The sequence below is a fragment of the Podarcis raffonei genome, chromosome 7, assembly GCF_027172205.1.
Source record: "Podarcis raffonei isolate rPodRaf1 chromosome 7, rPodRaf1.pri, whole genome shotgun sequence".
Taxonomy (NCBI): domain Eukaryota; kingdom Metazoa; phylum Chordata; class Lepidosauria; order Squamata; family Lacertidae; genus Podarcis; species Podarcis raffonei.
Window position 1 is genome coordinate 49,650,352 of NC_070608.1, and position 22,310 is coordinate 49,672,661.

General features: G+C 40.0%; 1 protein-coding gene across 9 annotated transcripts in view; it reads right to left on the reverse strand.

Annotated features, from left to right (window-relative positions):
• The window catches only part of PIEZO2 (piezo type mechanosensitive ion channel component 2), a 211,157-nt gene that overhangs the window by 129,663 nt on the left and 59,184 nt on the right, over positions 1 to 22,310 (reverse strand). For all 9 annotated transcript variants that reach the window (XR_008331507.1, XM_053396557.1, XM_053396555.1 and 6 more), the window contains exon 3: positions 7,988 to 8,113. Coding sequence is in view for 8 of the 9 variants with exons in the window: in XM_053396557.1 (XP_053252532.1) it covers positions 7,988 to 8,113 (126 nt within the window). In the remaining variant the exon portion in view is untranslated. The remainder of the gene's footprint in view (positions 1 to 7,987; positions 8,114 to 22,310) is intronic.

Below are 22,310 nucleotides of genomic sequence, written 5' to 3' on the forward strand. Positions count from 1 at the left end.
TGAGAGATTTTACTTTTTTGGGCTCCATTATAACTGCAGATGGAGACAGCAGTCACGAAATTAAAAGACGCCTGCTCCTTGGCAGAAAGGCGATGGCAAACCTAGACAGCATCTTAAAAAGCAGAGACATCACCTTGCCAAAAAAGGTCCGTATAGTTAAAGCCATGGTTTTCCCAGTAGTAATGTATGGAAGTGAGAGCTGGACCATCAAGAAGGCTGATCGCCGAAGAATTGATGCTTTTGAATTATGGTGCTGGAGGAGACTCTTGAGAGTCCCATGGACTGCAAGAAGATCAAACGTATCCATTCTTAAGGAAATCAGCCCTGAGTGCTCACTGGAAGGACAGATCGTGAAGTTGAGGCTCCAATACTTTGGCCACCTCATGAGAAGAGAAGACTCCCTGGAAAAGACCCTGATGTTGGGAAAGATGGAGGGCACAAGGAGAAGGGGACGACAGAGGACGAGATGGTTGGACAGTGTTCTCGAAGCTACCAGCATGAGTTTGACCAAACTGCGGGAGACAATGGAAGACAGGAGTGCCTGGCGTGCTCTGGTCCATGGGGTCACGAAGAGTCGGACACGACTAAACGACTAAACAACAACAACAACACAGAGAAGGAATCCAGCCATATTGGCAGACATATTTAGCCATACCCGAACTACTATGATTGAGCAAGTACAAGGGAAATGGCAACTCTGAAAGGTTTGTTCAAGGAGATTCTTAGGCAGTGATCCAAGTAAACTATATGTGCTCAGGGTTCTCTTATAAAGCTTCCCTCGCTCTTCCACAATTCTGATGGAGTGTCCCACCACCACCATGCTGCTATTAAGCTTAGGAAATAGCTGGAGAAAGGTTGCCTTGAAGGAAAAAGAAGGCTGGGAGAGAAAGAATGTGAAGTACCTCTGAAGACTGAATTTCTTAGCATTAAATGGAATCTGAAGGATGCATAGGTAGTCCTAGTAGTAAAATGACTTTTTAAAAGCATTCACTCTCTTCTTGAAAAACCTTGTGTATTTGGTTAACGAAAGGCATACAAATAGCACCCAAAACAACAACAGCTAGTCAGTGGCCAGGCACAACAACATGTTCTGAAACATCTGCTGTTTACATCTTCCACAAGGTAAACATGATAAACAAGATGAGAGACTTAGCCGAGTTTTCAAGCATTTAGGGGATGTGTTTAGATATTCTTTCCACCACCCTCACCTCTTACATTTGTCATGTTTACATATCTTACAGCACATCCCAGTCATGGTCTGAACACCTGCTACCATCCCCTGCAAATCCAAGCAATCTCACTGTGACCTCCTAAACCCTAACCCACTCTGCTTTTCTTCCTCCAAGCTTTCCTGGCAGTGGGTCAGCTCTGGCATGACATTTTCTCTCTTTTTTTTTTTTTGATTAATTTTTATTCAAATTTCCAATAACCATTCCAATTACAATTTAACATCCAATTTAACTTATACATCTTTTAGACTTCCATCAGCCTATCTGACAATTTCCATATTTATCACAACTTTTCACATTCCTTAAATTTATGTTGCACTTTAACAATCCTTATTTTATCTTCTCCTTTAAGCGACATTCCTATCTATTCTTTTCACAGAGCTTCCTGAAATCCAACAAGCGTTATTTCCTGATCACACACAGTTTTGATATACTCTGTAAATTTGTTCCAGTCCTCGGTGAATCTCTGATCGCGTTGGTTTCGAATTTTACCCGTTAATTTGTCCATTTCTGCATATTCCATCAATTTCATTCTCCATTCTTCCCTCGTTGGCATTTCTTCCTGTTTCCATTTTTGGGCCATCAAGATTCTGGCTGCTGTAACTGCATATCTAAATAACTTCACATCTTTCTTTTCAACATCATTACCTAATATGCCTAGTAACAATGCTTCTGGTTTCTTAACAAAAGTATATCTCAACATTTTTTTCATCTCGTTATAAATCATTTCCCAAAAGCTTTTCACTTTCTTGCATTCCCACCACATGTGATAAAATGTTCCTTCTTTCTCTTGACATTTCCAACATTTATTACTAACTTTAAACATCTTTCCAAGTTTCACTGGAGTTATATACAATCTATATAACATTTTCATAACATTTTCTCTAGAGGTTTCAAAGTGAGGCCTCTCTCTATGGTACAATCAGCATTGTTGTAGCATGCATGCCTAAGGAGTCCTGGGATATGCAGCATATTTATCAGGATGCCTGGGATGCTAAGGATTGGCTTTCTTCATACAAGCCCAGTGGAGTGCTAAGGTAATTAGATGAGGCCTAGCTGATAGTACCACAACCAGTTGTCGCCTGGCAGCAGTGTTTTCCCTGGATGCGACTGCAACTGCATAAGTGGAATGCCCGCAATGGGCTTAGTTAAGTTTATTATCTGCACTGAGTACAAACAGCCTCATCTGCTAGACTATTAGCATTGATTCAGAAGTCTTACATCACATTCCCAAGCCCATATTCCCAGCATGTTCATACTTCTGGCTCAGTGACATCTACAATGGCTTGGTCATGTACACAGAATGGAAGAAGGTAGGATCCCCAAGGACATGCTCTATGGGGAGCTGGTTTCAGGCACTAGGCCTCTTGGCAATCAACTCTATATTACAAAGATGTCTGCAAATGTGACATGAAGGCTAGCAACATATGGGATGATCGCAGTGCCTGGAGAAGGTCAGGTTGTGTATCCACAGCAGAGACCAGAGGAGGAATGACCTCTGGGAGGACTGCAGAGAGAAGAAATGCCATGATGCAAAATTAGATACCTTCGTCTGCCCCAAACATGTATCTCCGGCATCAGTCTTTACAGCCATAGCAGGCACTGTAACTCTCCAACAGTTTGACTTTACCCCTGAAGGCACATTCTTCCATAGTCTCCTGAGACAGATGCATACCAACACCACAGTTGTTTTGTACCATCAAAATTAGTATTGTTGCTACTGAACAAGCAGAAGCAAACACAGTCTGCAAATAGTGAGCCATTCATTACACGTCAAAATGACAGCCCTTGAGTTTTGTTAGTATTAATTTCTTTCCTTAAACCCTAATGACACACTTTTTCTGCCTCCAGATGATACATTATTCTTCTGGCAACTCCTACAGCCAAGCTGGTGCCAAACGTATTGCTCTGCTTTCCTTTGGACCACATCAGTGAGGCCGAGGGGGGCGAGGTCTTGTCATCTGGGCGGCCCAGGACCTCCATACACACTGTCTAGGTTTCCACCCCAGGGAGGTCAATTAGTTGCTGCTAACACAGCGGTTTGACTAACAACAAATGCACTTGTTTCTGGGCAAGTCACTAAGCCAGCAGAAATCAATTAAATAATAATAATTGCTGCCTATGAGGCAGTAAGTGTTTACAATTTCTCTGAGTTGTCTTCTGAGAAGAGAGTCAATAATGCTGTTGTAGTTGCAGAATTTGACGAGGACTCTCTGCCAAAGACTAATGAGACAGTAAGTAAAAGTATTTTGAGCTCTGTATTAGAGACCTCTAGATTGGACTACTACCATAATGTACGTGAGGCCACCCTTGAAATAAATGTTTGAAAAGTCCAGCTATAAATTCTTATATGGAACTCTTCCCACCCAGCCAGGAATTTCGAATATTGTTTTTTAAATGTTTGAACTTTTGGAGTTTGTTTCCCTTTAATTAAAATTCATGAAATTTGGTTAATCTACAAATATCCCAAAGTATAAAATTTCCATATGGTTTAATATTCTATAACAGTGTGGCAAGGATAAATATATGTGCTTGTTTCCCAGTACAAGACATATCACTCCTTTATAGAAGAGATCATATTGTTTCAGTAATGGTTTCTTATACTAAAGCAGGGTGTGGAAGCTCACATTATTTATCTCTAAACAGGAGGTTTTGGGGGAAACACACTTCGATGAAATTAGTCCTTACCAGCAACCACGGAACACACAAATATAGGATCAAGAGCAGGTAAAACCACACTTCCTGTTAACAATTGTAATACAACACTTTCATAAAAACAGTCTGCAAGAAATCCCCCAAAGGGAATAAACATTTCTATAAGCAACAGAGCAGACCTTATGGTATCTGGTTACATTCCAGTGGCAATAGAAAAGCGTTAAAAGAAGATACTCCCTCCTTCCTTTTATGCAGAGAACATGGAAACATCCACTGCTCCAAGTTTTAGACAGCTGGAAGTTTAAAGCAGCTTTCTTTCATATAGTTTTGTGTGTGTTCTGATTCTTGGTTCTGAGCAAAGTGTAAGAATGGAAAAGAAATTTCTTCTCTCTTTTTTTTTTTTTTTTGCATCAGACCAACCTAATTAGGCATTCCTCAATTTGCTTTGAGGATCTATCAGCCGGATTATGTACTTCCTGATTTTGCAATAGCATCTCAGTCCTAAAATATTATTTTACACTTTAAAATGAATACTAAAAATAGATTTTAGGACCGAATAAGCCTCATAGTAATCTGGTGAACCGGGTTCGCGTCTCCGCTCCTCCACATGCAGCTGCTGGGTGACCTTGGGCTAGTCACACTTCCTTGAAGTCTCTCAGCCTCATTCACCTCACAGAGTGTTTGTTGGGGAGGAAGGGAAAGGAGAATGTTAGCTGCTTTGAGACTCCTTAGGGTAGTGATAAAGCAGGATATCAAATCCAAACCCTTCTTCTTCTCACTTCTGGGGATTCTCCTAACCCTCCAGAGAAGATTTACAGTGCACATGGAGGGAGGAGAAGGTGAGGAAGTTCTATTGCACAGCAAAAACACCTTGCACTAGCAGAACTGTTCAGCCAGGTACCGCCCAGTATCTCTTTTTCCGATTATCTCTTTCCACACAACTTTCATGCTTTTGTTCACCACTCATTTTATCCATTTCCCTGATTTGTCATTCAACATGTAGCCCTTTAATTTTTTTATGCTTTCAATTCACTCTCCTTTCTGTAGTTCACACACTATCCTTAAAAGTATATATTAACCAAGGAATCTAAGTGTTGCAATTATTATTCATTCCTTTGCAAGACTGACATGCAAATGGAATATACTGGCAAATGTACGTACACCCCCACACACCCCCACACCCATGCATCTTACCCCCAAATAAACTTTGACTGACATTTATATTGGGTGATATTTAATGTTTGTCAGAGGAGATCAACTAAAAGAAATGGACCTGTCCATTGATTTCAAGGGTCTACTCAGAGTATCACTTAGTTGGACACATCACCCATTATATTTATACCTGACAAAAGGAAAAGCTTATCTCCAAATTATTTCTTATGTGATTGAAATGATATCCCTATAACGGCAATAATGTAAAAAAAGGGAAATTATTTATAAGATAAATAAGTATACATAGAAGCCATTCATAGTACATATTGAAAATATTTGTTTGCATCAAAAAAAAATATAGTGACGGGTAGTAAACACATTCCATTTATTTAGGAATTTGCTGGTTGGAAAAAATCATTCATGAAAATTTCTTTTCACTATTAATCACTAGGACCAATATTCTTATCTCATTATACATGACAAAGCCATTTTTCACCTTCTCACCCCTTGCTTTTTCCTGTAAGACCTATTGCAGTCGTTAAGAGTCGTCAACAGGCTCATCACAGCTATCTGCCAATCACCTATTCCCACCACCCTTCTGAGTAATACCCCTCCCCACCTTCTCACTATATAGAGGGATCTGGCAACTTCTGTTTCAAGTGTATCTGAAGAAGTGTGCATGCACACGAAAGCTCATACCAAGAACTAACTTAGTTGGTCTTTAAGGTGCTACTGGAAGGAAAAAAAATTTTTGTTTTGACTATGGCAGACCAACACGGCTACCTTTCTGTAACTAGGACCAATATTGTTCAACTTTTGCTATTTCACTGTTTATAAACTGAAAAACAATTTTAATGGTTACATACTTGTAGTGTATTTTTAAAAGTAATAGCAAGACAATTTTTATACACTGTATAAGCCAAGGCACCTAATTTTAGAACAAAAAAATGGGAAAACTTATTGACTCGAGTATAAGCCGGTTCACCACACCACAAACCTGGTGGTGGCGGCAGCGGAGGAGGAAGAACAAGCAGCCCAAAATGGCTGCTTTCGGGCCACTTGTCCCTCCACCACCGCCTCTTCCGCTCGCAAGAGCAGGCATAGGAGCCACAGTTGGGAGAGGCATAGCGCAGTGCAGCACCTTCCCAACCATGGCTCCTGTGCCTGCCCTTGCGAGAGGCGGGTGGCGACGGAGGGACCAGCGGCGAGAAAGGGCTCCTTTCGGACCGCTCCTCCCACCACTGCTGCCTCACTCAAGTATAAGCCGAGGGCAGCTTTTTCAGCATAAAAAATGTGCTGAAAAAGTTGGCTTATACTCAAGTATATATGGTAGGTCTATTTAACTGTCAAAACAAAATCAGGCTAATATTAGATTGGACAGCTTTCTTTTCTTCTAAGAAAACTTCTGAAATAGACTGCAGCTTTGGAAAGATTTCGTATGCTTCATTACTCCTTGCTTACCTATAAAGTTTTCATTCCACTTAGTTTATAAGAATGATGCTTAATATTAAATCCAAACAATAAATCCAAATTTAGAAAGCTAGAAATGTGTTACAAATCTAAGCATTTTAAGACACATTACTTTTTCTTTCTTTCTTTCTTTCTTTTTACTGTTGATGGATAATCCTTAATGGTTTAAAAGAAAGCAAGATTTCCTTCAAAGGAATCTATATTTCTAAATAGCTGGACTGAGTTTACTTAACTGTCAGCAGAGTAGGGCACCAATAGTTCATGTTTTCCTTGCTAGTTAACCAAATGTTAAAAATGAATGCAGTCGAGCTCTATTTATGTTTACATTTACCTTTTTAAAAACAGATTTAAAATTTCTGTGGTAACTAGAGAGCATGTTTCCCATTCTTTCTGCACTTCCCTCTTCCATTCTATTAGCTAAGAGACCATGCACTCTTACAATGTACCTTAATATCAAAAAGGTTACAAAACAACTTTTTGAGGGTCAATGTCAACAGGAGCTGGGAAACATCTGTTTCAGAATGAATCATTCCTCTAGAACAAGAGTGAAACTGTATCTGATCATGGGGTAACACTCAGTCAGCCTTCCCCAGCATGACACCTTCCATATGTTTTGGACTACAGTTCTCATCATGTTTTAACACTGGAGTGAATTTAAAAAAAACCGGAGGGCACCAAGCAGCAAAGACTGAACTAGGCAACAAATCTAAAATATGGCATGGCAACTTGTAAAAGAGGCCAAAGGGCACCATGCATAACCTAGAGGCTTTCGGAAAGAAATACCATGTGCTGGTGTTTATCTGACAATGGTAGAAAACTGCAAGCTTTATCTGACAATGGTAGAAAACTGTAAATTCTACAGAAAGGGCAGGGATGAGCGTACAGTGAAGGCATGAAGTCAAACAAACTGGAAATCTCAAATTAATTGTTGTAAGTGGCAACAACCAACCCTAAAATTTCATACTGAGAATACACTATCAGGTGATCTTTCGATGGAGAAAGGAATCAGAGGAATATCCAAAGGTAACTGTGCTTTAATAGCCGATAACCATACACTGGATAAATGCATATTCTGGTTATGACAAAGAGGCAAACATTACAGGCACCCTAAATGACTGTTCCCCTAGAACATGTTGTCATGGAACTTACTGCAGAAGTGTGGCCCCTGTCTACCAAAAGGGTAGCAGTTATGCTCAGTTTCAACAGGTTCCATAGAAGAAATCTGGAACTACACATAGCTGTTTTTTACACATAGTAGAAAACTAAATAAGGAAGTGAAAGAAATGCATCTTGAGAAGTTTGAAAAACTTAATTTTGCTTACAAATTACATAGCCATAATCCTAAATAAAGCACTTTCCTGAAGCAGAATTACGGCAAATCCTAGAAACCATGACAACAAAACCAGTATTGGTGATAGTCACAATATCCTTCCTACATAAAGAGCTGTGAAGAACATTAGAAAAATAAAAAGGATACTCACAGTTATAATCAGGTTTAATACTTTTACCAGCTTCAAGGCTGTTTATTGTGATTTGAAATACGATGTGCAGAAGCAGAAATGTTAGACTCATGAAGCACAAGGATTTTAGTAACCGGCCTGTATGCCCTAAAAGACACAAAACACAAATCAGAGCTAGTTAATGTGACAAAAAACATTGGCACAGATAAAACTGCAAGAAGTGCTAAAATACTTATGCATATAAAATATATTGTAAAGGCGGATGAAGTTAAAAAAAAAACACAAATAAGAAATACTTCCAACAATGTTCCAATCAGTGTTATCTTCACAGTTGTAGCACCCTGCTCCACCAAAGTCAAACACACACACACACACACACACACACACACGCACACACACACACACATATATTCATATTCTACATTATGCATATGGGATAAATTAGGCTAAATGGGTATCAAGCCTTCTTCAAATTCAGTTAAATATTGGATAAAACATTTGTTTTGATGATAGACAAACCACACATTTGTTTCTATATGTTAATAATAATAATAATAATAATAATAATAATAATAATAATAATTTATTTATACCCTGCCCATCTGGCTGGGCTTCCCCAGCCCCTCTGGGTGGCTTCCAAAAAATATATATTAAAATACTGTACTACATCAAACATTAAAAGCCTCCCTAAACAGGGCCGCCTTCAGATGTCATAAAAGTGTGATTACACATACATTTCTTTTTCCTTGCTGCAGATAATATATGATAACAAATCTTTAAGCCTGCCTTTTTTCCATTCCTTATGATAATGTACTGATTCAAAAAAGAATAATTAATATGAATCTAAGGTATCTTCTTTCTTTCTTTCTTGAGAAGGAAGCTCGGATAAAATTTGTAGTAAAAAACACGATTAAAAAAACAACTAGATTCAGAAATCCAAACAGAACAGGAGCTAAATAAGAGGAAAAATCCTATTCACTCTAAACCTTTTGCAGGACTTCCTGTTTTTTTGAGAGCTTTTCGTGCCCAGAATAGTATTAGAAGCTGCATCCTCTGCATCAATAGACAATTCCACCCTTCAAGCCAGTTACACTCTCTAACTCATAAGTTGGCCTAAGCAAGTTGCCCATTTTGTTAACAAAATATTATGTCAGACAGGACTTGCACCATTCTCATTATTTCCAGAGGACTGTTTTCAAAATTCAAAACATAAAAACAGCAAACTTGTCATGTATCTACTTCTAACCAAGTAAGGCACATGAATGAAATAAAATCTAGGGGTAATATAATGCATGTTTATCACTGGATGGCATCATAGCATGAACCCATTAGTATGTGAACTGCGAAATTGGTTTTCCTGCAAACCACACAGCCCTATGTCTCAATCATTTAGGGCCCCCAAAGCCTTTCTACCTCCACCAGAGTAGGTGGAGGCAGGCAGGCACAGGCCAGAAACAAAATATGGTGGATAGCACAGCTCTTTAGAACTTTACTCAAGGTCCATGCTCTGTGGCTTGGTCATGCAAATGCAGGACTGTGTGGCTGACAGTCATTGTTTTCTTGTGGCGGTGGCACTCTCTGGTGGCAATAGCAACTATGGCAGGAAGGTACATGTGCAGTACAGGAATAAAAGCAGGAGTAGATTGGTCTGGTGGGCAGACTGGGTACAGGCAGGCATACTGCTGCCACTGGAATATAAGCCATGCTAAAAATAAATGGGAAAGATGGAGGGCACAAGGAGAAGGGAACGACAGAGGATGGGATGGTTGGATAGTGTTCTCGAAACTACCAGCATGAGTTTGACTAAACTGCGGAAGGGAGTGGAAGACAGAAGTGCCTGGCGTGCTCTGGTCCATGGGGTCACAAAGAGTCGGACACAACTAAACGACTAAACAATAACAACAAAAATAAATACTGATATAGGTTTGTGGGGAGACCCCCCTAAACCCAGGAAATTAATGAATGTCAGAATGTAGCTAATATTTGGGATAGGAAGGGAAAATGCAAACTGTAGACCTGTGACAGACAAGGAATCCTTGGGTGGGCTCATGCAAACCAGCCTGGCTGGGCTAGTTAAATGCAGAGCCATCAAGAAACAATACTGGGCCATTGAGGGCTATTGGCAATGCAAAAGAACTGTCCTTCCCCACCCCAGCTCTGAGGAGTGGACAGAGACAGGAGAATTGACAGGTTACCAAGGTGATGGGCTGGGAGTGAGGTAACAGGAAAAGTGTGTGTGTTTTTTTTGCAAAGAACAGAAGGCGCTGCTGACTGTAGAGGCTGCAACCCAGAGACTGGGCAGCATGGCTGACTGCTCTTGACTCAAGTTGGCTGAAGCTGTGAGAGAAGCAAAAAGAGACACCCTGGAGATGTAATTCTGTGAAATCTAGTCCTCTCCATGTAATTCCAAGTGTATAGAGATGTACAATAAATCATATATTTTAAAAAGCTACAGCCTCTGCTGTGCCCTGAATTCACAATGGAAACACGACCCTGGGTGAGTTCCTGGAGCCCCTGGAATCTTGCTACCACCCGCCAAAGACTGGCAAGGAAATTTTAGAATAAAGAAGCATTGCTGTTAGAGCCAATATGGTATTCTTAAACCTAACCCTTGAAGAAGTCTGATATAGTCGCTGGGTGTGTAGTGTCATTATATCGCTTAGTCACAAAGTAACACTGGGCTAAATTGCATCTTTGCAGAATCAGGGGTATCCAGTTACTGTTCTGTTTTTGTTGTAGAGAGACAATAGTTGTTTAGCTTCCTCACAGATTATTCTCTATGCCTTCAATGATAGCAGATTTGCCTCTCTTCTTCAGGCCGAACCAAGCAGACAAACTCCAGAAATGTGTGGAAAGAGTGTAAAGTCAACATGGAAGTACATGACATTGCTACAGATTACAACCAACGTTTTCAGTTCAAATATTAGTCAGCATTATAAACAGGAAGCAGAAGTTCAACAGACGGTGCCATATTCTTCACTGAAGCTATGTTTCAAACGACAGTAGACAGACTCTTACAGGCACTCACATAGGATATCATACTTTATTCTACATAATGTAAGAGGGGAAATGATGTATATATATACTTGCATATTGTGGCTTGCAATCCTATGAACTCTTGCCTGAGATAAAGCCCCTTACCTGGGATAAAGCAATTATGATCATGATTGTAGCAGCTGGAGAAACTGCAGATATGATCATATGAATAGATGCCAACTGCCTCTGTAAATTCTGTGATTTTTACTGTGCCATTATTTACATGCATAGATGATCATTTGAAGAAAATAAGTGGGGCCTACATATAAGCAGAATAGTGTCAACATAAAGCTCCCACCCTTGCTAATTATGTCTTTATTCAGTATAGTCATTCATTCATCAGACTGTTGAGGAGCTGCTACACTGGCATTCTATATTCACAAAGTATTCATACTTTCAACACTTAAAGATAAACATTAACAGCATTTGACAGAATAAAAGCTTGGGGAAATTCTAAACTCATGTGTCAGAACCTTGACACATGAAACCAAACGCACTGCTAGAATTGTTGGCATCCGTCTGTCCTGAGAGACAATTGAGTGTGCCTCCAGGCATGAAGTCAAATCACTACTTTTGCAGCAGCAAAGTGACTTCTCTGGGATAAAGGGAAGTTCTCTTTCTGCACATAACTGTGGCATTATGGGGGAAGTATTGCTTCTTTTCTCTGGCATTCTGGGAAGTCTCGCTTATAATCTTTTCTCTGCTTCTGCACACACTGTACAAACCTGTTCCAAATACCAAGACATTCCCTCATTGCTCAGTTCATCTTAAGTTCATGATGACCTGTTCTCAATGCATAGCTGACCACATCTACGGAACTCGATTATTATATTCTTTCATGTTATGATCAATCATTAGTAATTGTTTTAGTCATGCTATATCAATCTTTAGTTATAATTTAATTAGGAGGTTTCATGCCTGTCTAGTTCTAGCTCCGTTTCCCAGCCTTTAATCTATTGGAGATTAATGTTTATATGTAATTCCCGCCTTGTACTTATGTTAACCAATCAGCAACAAGTTGCTTTGTGTTTGTATCAACCAATCAGCCACAAGCACACCTGTGGCAATGTTTGTAATATTCAATAAAAGAGAGTTCCCGGGGCTTGCCCCAGCAGACGCCTCTCATATGACACCTGCTACTCGTCTGTCGTGGTTTCATTCCAACACTGGGACACAAGCCTGAGCAGTGTCTATGGAGGTCCTGGGATAATAAGATCCCTCTCTTGGAAACAACGCCTCCCCCACCAACATTTTGGTGCAGATACCACGTTCCCTCTAGCAGCAAACTCAGGAGGTTGAGTGCTGACAGGATTCAATCAAAACAGGGTCACTAAGAAACAAAAGGTGCATATCAACATATTCAGGAAAACTATTGTGTTACACAGAAGTACAAAATATTTTGTTTTAAAAACTCACAGAAGACAACAAATCAAAATCTCAGGAAAGAAGGTCAATGGACTTCTGGATCCTTAGTTTTCAGATGGAAAAGAAAAACTGATGTACTGTATGGCAAAAAGGAGAAGAATGAATGACTTACATGTGTGAATTTAGAATTTGAATTATATAGAGTAGGCTTCATGGGATAAATCAGGGGTAGGCAACCTAAGGCCTGGGGGCTGGATGCGGCCCAATCGCCTTCTCAATCCGGCCCACGGACGGTCCGGGAATCAGCGTGTTTTTACATGAGTAGAATGTGTGCTTTTATTTAAAATGCATCTCTGGGTTATTTGTGGGGCCTGCCTGGTGTTTTTACATGAGTAGAATGTGTGCTTTTATTTAAAATGCATCTCTGGGTTATAGGAATTCGTTCTTTTTTTTTTCTTTTTCCAAAATATAGTCCGGCCCACCACATGGTCTGAGGGACGGTGGACCGGCCCATGGCTGAAAAAGGTTGCTGATCTCTGGGATAGATGCACAAAGACATACATCTCTTGGAAGTTACTGGACTTGATGACCCTGTTGCCTCCAGCTTTAATTATAAAATGACCAGTTACCACAGTATGGTCAGACTATTGTTTGGCATTCAACTCTGAACATAGACATTAAATGCTAAATTAAGGAAAGCAGTGAGATGGCTGGAGGTAAGAAGAGCAAACAAGACTTGCATTATGCTTTCTATTTCAAAGGAATAGATGAAGCAGAAGAACTCAATGTGGTAAAAGCACTATTAAGTACTCTTGCTGGTTGCCTCCGCAGACACAAATGAATTGGCAAGAAAACTTTTTCTGCTAATAAAAAGTATCCCATGGGCATTCTGGGAAATCCTGGCACTGCCACATTTCTATCTCGATGGCCTGCTTCACTGGGTTTTACTACAATGATTAAAGAATCAATGCCTTGTAGACAGCTTGCTTCCCAGCAGACGCACAAGTGGGTGGTGCCATATCCTGTCCCCAGGGGATCTTCAGATTCTAATGGAGATAGCTGTATAGCCAAACTGAATTTCTGGACATAATGCTTAGAGAACAGCAGTGATTAAGCACGTACACTACTCCCACCCAACAACACAACACACACAAAAGGATATGACCAAGACAGCAAACTTAATAATTGCATATGCCAGAACATAGACTATGGGATCTGGATCAAATGCCATCAGATTTCAGGATATTTGGCATCTCCAAGGTGGGTCTGTATCAGGAAGCAAGGGACCCAGAATCTTTTAAATGGGTCAAAGAGAGAACATATTCAATACACAATGCACATTTACTTATTTGAACTCATAATTAGGAGAAGGTTTCTAATAGAGCAAGAAACACCGGTCCATGAAAGGCCCAGCAGGGCAGCACATGCAAAATATGCAGACATGTTTTCCCAACAATAATTAATTATACCTAGTCAGGCCCTGTGCATGCTAAGCATGGTGTGGTGTGTTGAGACAATGCAGAATATTCTCTCAACCTACCAATGCAAGGAAACAAAGACCACAAATTAACCTGAATGCTTTGATCAATAACTTCCCATCTGTGTGTGATCAGTTCCCCCAGAATGACTTAATCTATGGCATCTTACCATATGAAGCCAGACACAACAGGTTACAATCTGGCTCATGCGCTAGTCAATCACACAAGATTTTGGTGATGAACTACAACCTTCACTTGAGTCAGTGCTGGTCATTTGTTTAGTACTTTATGACTCTATAGTCTTAGATTTTACCATTTAACAATGCTTGAATTGTTTTAGTGTACACAGACTAGATATTTTTTACAAATTGGTGGCTTAACGGTATTCTTATAAATAAATGAATGAATACTGGGAGACCAGGGTTCAAATCCCCATTCAATCACAAAGTTCACTTGGTGACCTTGGGCCAGTAGCTGCCTTTCATCCTAACTTACCACACAAGGTTCTTATGGGGATTATATGGAGATGCCGAGAGACAGTGTGAGCTCCTTGGAGAAAATGCTCACACTCATATAGAAAATGTAGAGGGGGTGGTGGCAGAGGAAATATTTGGTATTACTTAATAGCCACCCATCAGAATCTCCTTACAATCTTACTCGGCTATGAGTGATCACCAAAGAAGAAGAAGAAGAAAACAAGGTACTACATCAGTATCTGGGCTAGAACAAGGTATACTGGTGCCCAAGGGAAACAACACGAAATGCACACAGTCAACCACATATTTTATTATGTGGAAGGTTAACAGCAGTTGTGATAAAAAGATAAAACCAACTGCATATCATTTAAAGATTTCTTTCAATTGCGGTAACATTACAATTAAATCAGGAACATAATTAAATTAAATCAGGAAATCATAATTATTCAAATGCTTATTACAGCAGTAGAAAACTTGTAGACAACTTGTAAGTATAATGTAGACAATTTAATAACACACAGCATAGAGCAGTATTGATAGACTTAATCAGGGGTTTCCAAACTTTCTTTCCCCCCATGGACCACCTGAAGAATGCTAAGGGTCATGGTAGTTGTGGCAATTGTAATGAGATGTGCTGGATGCTGAATGATTTTTATTTATATTTTAATGAACATGCCACCTGAAAGAATTGAATCACAGTTTGGGAACCCCTGGAATAAACTATTAAATATCAATCCATGTATCACAGCCAATAGACAAAAAATAAAAAGCATATTCCTCACAAGAATCTAAGAGCAGAACAGATTCAAAAGTATAACAATACTCACAAGAGCCTCCATGAGCAAGGCAAGGAGCACACATAAAGTTATAAATAAGACAGTAAAATCTGGAAATAAAAGGTTTGTACTAGTAAAGTATAGATTTTAAATTTATGTTTATGCTGCAATGAGGATGTTTTGTTGTTTGGGGTCATGCAAAAGCATCACCGTTTAGATGGAAGCTGCCTGCCAGATAATTCATTTTTCATATTGATAGTTCAAAAGCCAAGAGCAATTGTGAGTGTGATACAAAAAAGAGAAGGCAATTTTATCCTATCATGAAAATGTTTATATGTAGGTAGATCCTATTAAAAAGGTAGAAACTGAATATTGGTCTTTCCTTTACATTAACGTGAAGGACCAGAAGAACAATGACATGGGCAACCTACAGAAGAGTTTCAGACATGAAATAAGTTTTCAGGAGCTCTCTGCATTTTAACAAGCAGAATCACTGAGGCAATACAGTAGTTGATGGGTAGTCAAGAAACAGAGGATGGACATACCCAATAAGAAAAAATATTTGCCTTCCAGGATGTTAAACATTAGCCATATTTTGTTTGAGAAGAGGATTTGAAAATAGAGTAAAATAAATAAAAATGCTTCATTTGCTCATGCTTTCTCCAACCATTTATTTTCTACTTAGTATTTTAAATTAATAATATAGGATGTTATCCAATTAACTTATTACAGCTGCACAAGATTTCTCCTTTCCCCCTCCCTCTTTTCTCCCCATGTATTTCTCACGCCCTCCCCAAATCTTCTCCAGAGGGTTAGAACTTGGGAGAACCCACAGAGCTAGTCATTAGTACTTCTGTCCTTTCTGAATAACGTCTTAGTTTATTACCTCCAATCCATCACTGCACCCAGACACTGATTTAGGACAAATTTATTGGCATTAGTTGGAAAAAAGAAACAGAGTTGGGTGTCATCCGTATATTAGTGACATAGCATTCCAGAACACTAGATGACCCAGAAGTTTCATGTACAGTGGATGCTCGGGTTGCGAACATGATCCGTGCAGGAAGCACGTCCGCAACCCGCAGCGCCGCATCTGCGCACACGCGGGTCGTGATTCAGCGCTTCTGCGCATGCGCCGAAACCCAGAAGTAATCCGTTCTGGTACTTCCGGGTTCAGAATGGTGTGCAACCCGAAATCTCGCAACCCGAGGTATGACTGTAGATGTTAAATGTCATGAGGGAAAGGGCAGAACCCTGCAGAACCCCATAAGCTGGTGGGAAGGGTTTAAACTATAGTCTCCCAGTGCCACCTTCTGGAATGTCCTACCATACAAGATAAAAGTACTGCAGCAGAATATTCCTACTCTCATATTTGCCAAATATTCCAAAGCAGCATGGATAAGAGCATAAAATGCTGATGAAAGTTTCAGCAGAAATACACTTTTTAAAAAAACAACAACCACCATTTGTGGCCAATAGGAAGCGCCTCCATTTTCTCCCAACCATGCAGCCACAGACAATAAAGATGGTGTTTCTTGGGCAGAAACAGCAGCATCTAATCTGTCTTTCCATATGCTACATACCAATCCATTCATATTTTCCATATCTCCATTTTAAAATTGTTGTTGTTGTTGTTTAGTCGTTTAGTCGTGTCCGACTCTTCGTGACCCCATGGGCCAGAGAACGCCAGGCACCTCTGTCCTCCACTGCCTCCCGCAGTTTGGTCAAACTCATGCTGGTAACCTCGAAAACACTATCCAAGCATCTCGTCCTCTGTCGCCCCCTTCTCCTTGTGCCCTCCATCTTTCCCAACATCAGGGTCTTCTCCAGGGAGTCTTCTCTTCTCATGAGGTGGCCAAAGTACTGGAGCCTCAGCTTCACAATCTGTCCTTCCAGTGAGCACTCAGGGCTGATTTCCTTCAGAATGGAGAGGTTTGATCTTCTTGCAGTCCATGGGACTCTCAAGAGTCTCCTCCAGCACCATAATTCAAAAGCATCAATTCTTCAGCGATCAGCCTTCTTTATGGTCCAGCTCTCACTTCCATACATCACTACTGGGAAAACCATAGCTTTAACTATACGAAGCTTTGTTGGCAAGGTGATGTCTCTACTTCTCAAGATGCTGTCTAGGCCTGTCATTGCCCTTCTCCCAAGAAGCAGGCGTCTTTTAATTTCGTGGCGAAGGGGCTTGAAGAACTCAGAGAAGCTATGAACTATGCCGAGCAGGGCACCCAAGATGAACAGGTCATAGTGGAGAGTTTTGACCAAACGTGATCCACCTGGAGGAGGAACCGGCAAGCTACTCCAGTATCCCTGCCAAGAAAACTCCATGGACGAAGACAACAGGCATATAAAAGTTATGACGCTGGAAGATGAGCCCCTCAGGTCGGAAGGCGTCCAACATGCTACTGGGGAAGAGCGGAGGGCAAGTACAAGTAGACACAGAGCTGATGAAGCGGCTGGGCCAAAGCCGAAAGGACGCTCAGTTGCGGATATGCCTGGAAGCGAAAGGAAAGTCCAATGCTGTAAAGAAAAATATTGCATAGGAACCTGGAATGTAAGAACCATGAACCTGGGTAAGTTGGAGGTGGTCAAAAATGAGATGGCAAGAATTAATATTGACATCCTGGGCATCAGTGAACTAAAATGGACGGGAATGGGTGAATTTAGTTCGGATGACCATCATATCTACTACTGTGGGCAAGAAACCCGTAAAAGAAATGGAGTGGCCCTCATAGTCAACAAAAGAGTGGCGAAAGCTGTACTGGGATGCAATCTCAAAAATGATAGAATGATCTCGATACGAATCCAAGGCAGACCTTTTAACATCACAGTAATCCAAGTTTATGCACCAACTACTGGTGCTGAAGAAACTGAAATTGACCAATTCTATGAAGACTTACAACACCTTATAGAAGTGACACCAAAGAAGGATGTTCTTCTCATTATAGGGGATTGGAATGCTAAAGTAGGGAGTCAAGAGATAAAAGGAACAACTGGCAAGTTTGGCCTTGGAGATCAAAACGAAGCAGGGCAAAGGCTAATAGAGTTCTGCCAAGAGAACAAGCTGGTCATCACAAACACGCTTTTCCAACAACACAAGAGACGACTCTACACATGGACATCACCAGATGGGCAGCATCGAAATCAGATTGATTATATTCTCTGCAGCCAAAGATGGAGAAGCTCTATACAGTCAGCAAAAACAAGACCTGGAGCTGACTGTGGCTCAGATCATCAGCTTCTTATAGCAAAATTCAAGCTTAAACTGAAGAAAGTAGGAAAAACCACTGGGCCGGTAAGATACAATCTAAGTCAAATCCCTTATGAATACACAGTGGAAGTGAGGAACAGGTTTAAGGATTTAGATTTGGTGGACAGAGTGCCTGAAGAACTATGGATGGAGGCTCGTAACATTATACAGGAGGCAGCAACGAAAACCATCCCAATGAAAAGGAAATGCAAGAAAGCAAAGTGGCTGTCCAATGAGGCCTTACAAATAGCGGGGGAGAGAAGGCAAGCAAAATGCGAGGGAGATAGTGATAGATACAGGAAATTGAATGCAGATTTCCAAAGAATAGCAAGGAGAGACAAGAAGACCTTCTTAAATGAGCAATGCAAAGAAATAGAGGAAAGCAATAGAATGGGAAGAACCAGAGATCTGTTCAAGAAAATTGGAGATATGAAAGGAACATTTCGTACAAAGATTTCCATAATAAAGGACAAAAGTGGAAAGGACCTAACAGAAGCAGAAGACATCAAGAAGAGGTGGCAAGAATACACAGAGGAATTATACCAGAAAGAAATGGATGTCTCGTATACCCCAGGTAGTGTAGTTGCTGACCTTGAGCCAGACATCCTGGAGAGTGAAGTCAAATGGGCCTTAGAAAGCACTGCAAATAACAAGGCCAGTGGAAGTGATGGTATTCCAGCGGAACTATTTAAAATTTTAAAAGATGATGCTGTTAAGGTGCTACACTCAATATGCCAGCAAGTTTGGCAAACTCAGCAGTGGCCAGAAGATTGGAGAAGATCAGTCTACATCCCAATCCCAAAGAAGGGCAGTGCCAAAGAGTGCTCCAACTACCGCACAATTGCACTCATTTCACACGCTAGCAAGGTTATGCTTAAAATTCTACAAGGAAGGCTCAAGCAGTATGTGGACCGAGAACTCCCAGAAGTGCAAGCTGGATTTGGAAGAGGCAGAGGAACCAGAGACCAAATTGCAAACATGCGCTGGATTATGGAGAAAGCTAGAGAGTTCCAGAAAGACATCTACTTCTGCTTCATTGACTATGCAAAAGCCTTTGACTGTGTCAACCACGGCAAACTATGGCAAGTTCTTAAAGAAATGGGAGTGTCTGATCACCTCATCTGTCTCCTGAGAAATCTCTATGTGGGACAAGAAGCTACAGTTAGAACTGGATATGGAACAACTGATTGGTTCAAAATTGGAAAAGGAGTACGACAAGGCTGTATTTTGTCTCCCTGCTTATTTAACTTATATGCAGAATTCATCATGCGAAAGGCTGGGCTGGATGAATTCCTTGCCGGAATTAAGATTGCCAGAAGAAATATCAACAACCTCAGATATGCAGATAACACAACCTTGATGGCAGAAAGTGAGGAGGAATTAAAGAACCTTTTAATGAGGGTGAAAGAGGAGAGCACAAAATATGGTCTGAAGCTCATCATCAAAAAAACGAAGATCATGGCCACTGGTCCCATCACCTCCTGGCAAATAGAAGGGGAAGAAATGGAGGCAGTGAGAGATTTTACTTTCTTGGGCTCCATGATCACTGCAGATGGTGACAGCAGTCACGAAATTAATTTTTTTTTAAATTAAATCATTCTAAATAATATTTATTATCTATAAAGCACCTCCAAAGAACAGGTGTCGTAAAAAAATTGTGCTGAAAGGAACAGCTTTAACAATCTGAAAAAGGGTTTAACAATCTAAAAAGAGAAGACTCTAAAGAAAAAGAAAGGGATTTTTTCCCAAGGGAGAGCAATTTTCAAATTTCAAAATGCTTCTTCAAGAAAGGTCTAAAAGTAACTGCTACTGCTTTCATCTACAGTTAAGTAAATATATGTTGTTAGAAAAGAGGGCTTTTTAATCTTTGCTATCCACATACACTTCTAAAATGACAGTTTGCTAAATACCAGTCATACAAACTGTACTCAGTTTTTCAAACCACCAAGACAGAATTTGGAGTAAAATTCTAACTATGAAGCCAAAAAGCAATAATAATTACACTAACAGTGCAGTTACTGTACCTTGTCTGATAGTTTTACCATATACAAAGCCTGACCATAAAATGGGTTATCAAGTTCTTTATGATATGCCGATTTGCTTGTGATATACTGCCAATTTATAATATTAATCAAACTGTGTAACAGGAGAAGCATGATGCCAAATGCACAGAGCATCTTGATATGCAAATACAATGTTCATGGTGCTTTAGAGTCCTTTCCTCATTGATTCTAACCACGGCGACACACATTACTTGACTTGTACAAGAGTGCACAGGTTATGCAATATTTGAAGTAGGTTTCCCATGGCTAAGTGTTTTTAAAAAGAAATCAGTTCTCTGGACCATAATTAACTGCTTCAGTATTACTCAAATTCAAAGCAAAAAAAAAAAAAAGACAACAGGAAAAATATCCTCAAGCACATATATAAAAACTGAAAGAGAAAGTAATTTAACTTTAAGAGATCTGTGGAAAGGATGACAAAAATAAAAGGAATTTTTACTGTGGTTCCCATTTTCCAACTTCCAAGAATTGCTGAAAAGATTTAAGCTTCCCTGTCACATACACCAATAAAATCCCAGACTCTTTCCATAACAAGTAAAACCCATTCCTATGAACATCTGAGAACACCTGACTGATCAATTATGGAATGAGGAGGTAATCCACATATTTAGATATTTTCTCAAAGGTGTATAATCACAATTAATACAATACATATCATTGTGCATCTATTAATTGGGTTTTGGCCCAGGAAAGCTTGTGCAACAGTATGTGTGCAACAGTATGTGTGTTAGGTCTTTAAATGCCACAGTGCAAGGCTCTGCTGTTTTATCTCATTTTATCATGTTCTCCAATGACTGAAGTTGTAAGACAACTACAGTATAGCAATGATAAGTCATTCAGATTTCAAATGAAGTCTATTGCAACTTCAGATCCATGAAGGTTCTTGGTGTGCAATATAGAGTGGAAACAAAAAGCCTGTTCACATATCACAGGTGGTCAGACTTGAAGTGTGAGCACAGTATCCACCACCAGCCAACTATTCTCCAGTCATTGGTAAAGGGCCAGTAATGTATTTGGCCACCTGAAAACAATTAGGAGGGTTCTATAATAAAACTGACACTCTGTTTCCGACGCAACTCTAGACACAGCTGCAAACAGATCACAAGCTTTATATTAACCTAAGTTTAGGTTTATATGTAACTATGACCTAGGAAAACAATAATGATAATGATAAACTGATTAATCAAAAATTGAAACAAAACCTATTTTCTTATGGCAACATCACAAGAGAGGATAGGAGGGGGCCACATAAACCCAATGAATGTTAATGTTTAATGAGACTACTGACTTCATGGCTACAACATAGCTAGAATACCACACGGAAAAATTCAAAGAGAGATTGTCTTGTCTAGACAGAAACTTCTTATCTACCTTACAAGCAAAGCTATTGAAAATTTGGATTAAAACTACAAGATCCAATGGTTCCCAGTAAGATTCCTGTGGAGGCAATAGGTCATAATTGGCATTCCTATTGAATCAGAGATTATAGAAGGCATCAGATTGGAGAAGACCACCTCAGACCATTTCTGGTTGCTGACTGTACTCTGCAGAGAGCAGAGTTCTCCTGAAACACAAGATAATCTGACTTCTCTGACTGGCCTCTGACAAATGCAGATTAACTTCACTGCTACCTCTGTTATGATGTTGCTGCTTCTACTGCAAATTGAATGTGGCTTACGTTTTCCTTTCAGATTGCAGCTGGTTTGAGAGAAAATGCACCAAACACCAGTATTTCTCAAGAAATCACAGGATAGCTCTGCATTCATGGGCAACATAATGTGTACAAGGATTCAAAATCCAGCAGTGGGAGTGCACTGCAGCCAGGGTAAACAGTAATGTGTACACAGCCTAAGTCTTAGCTGAGAGAAAGGAGCTGAAAATGTATAATGGTGTGTTT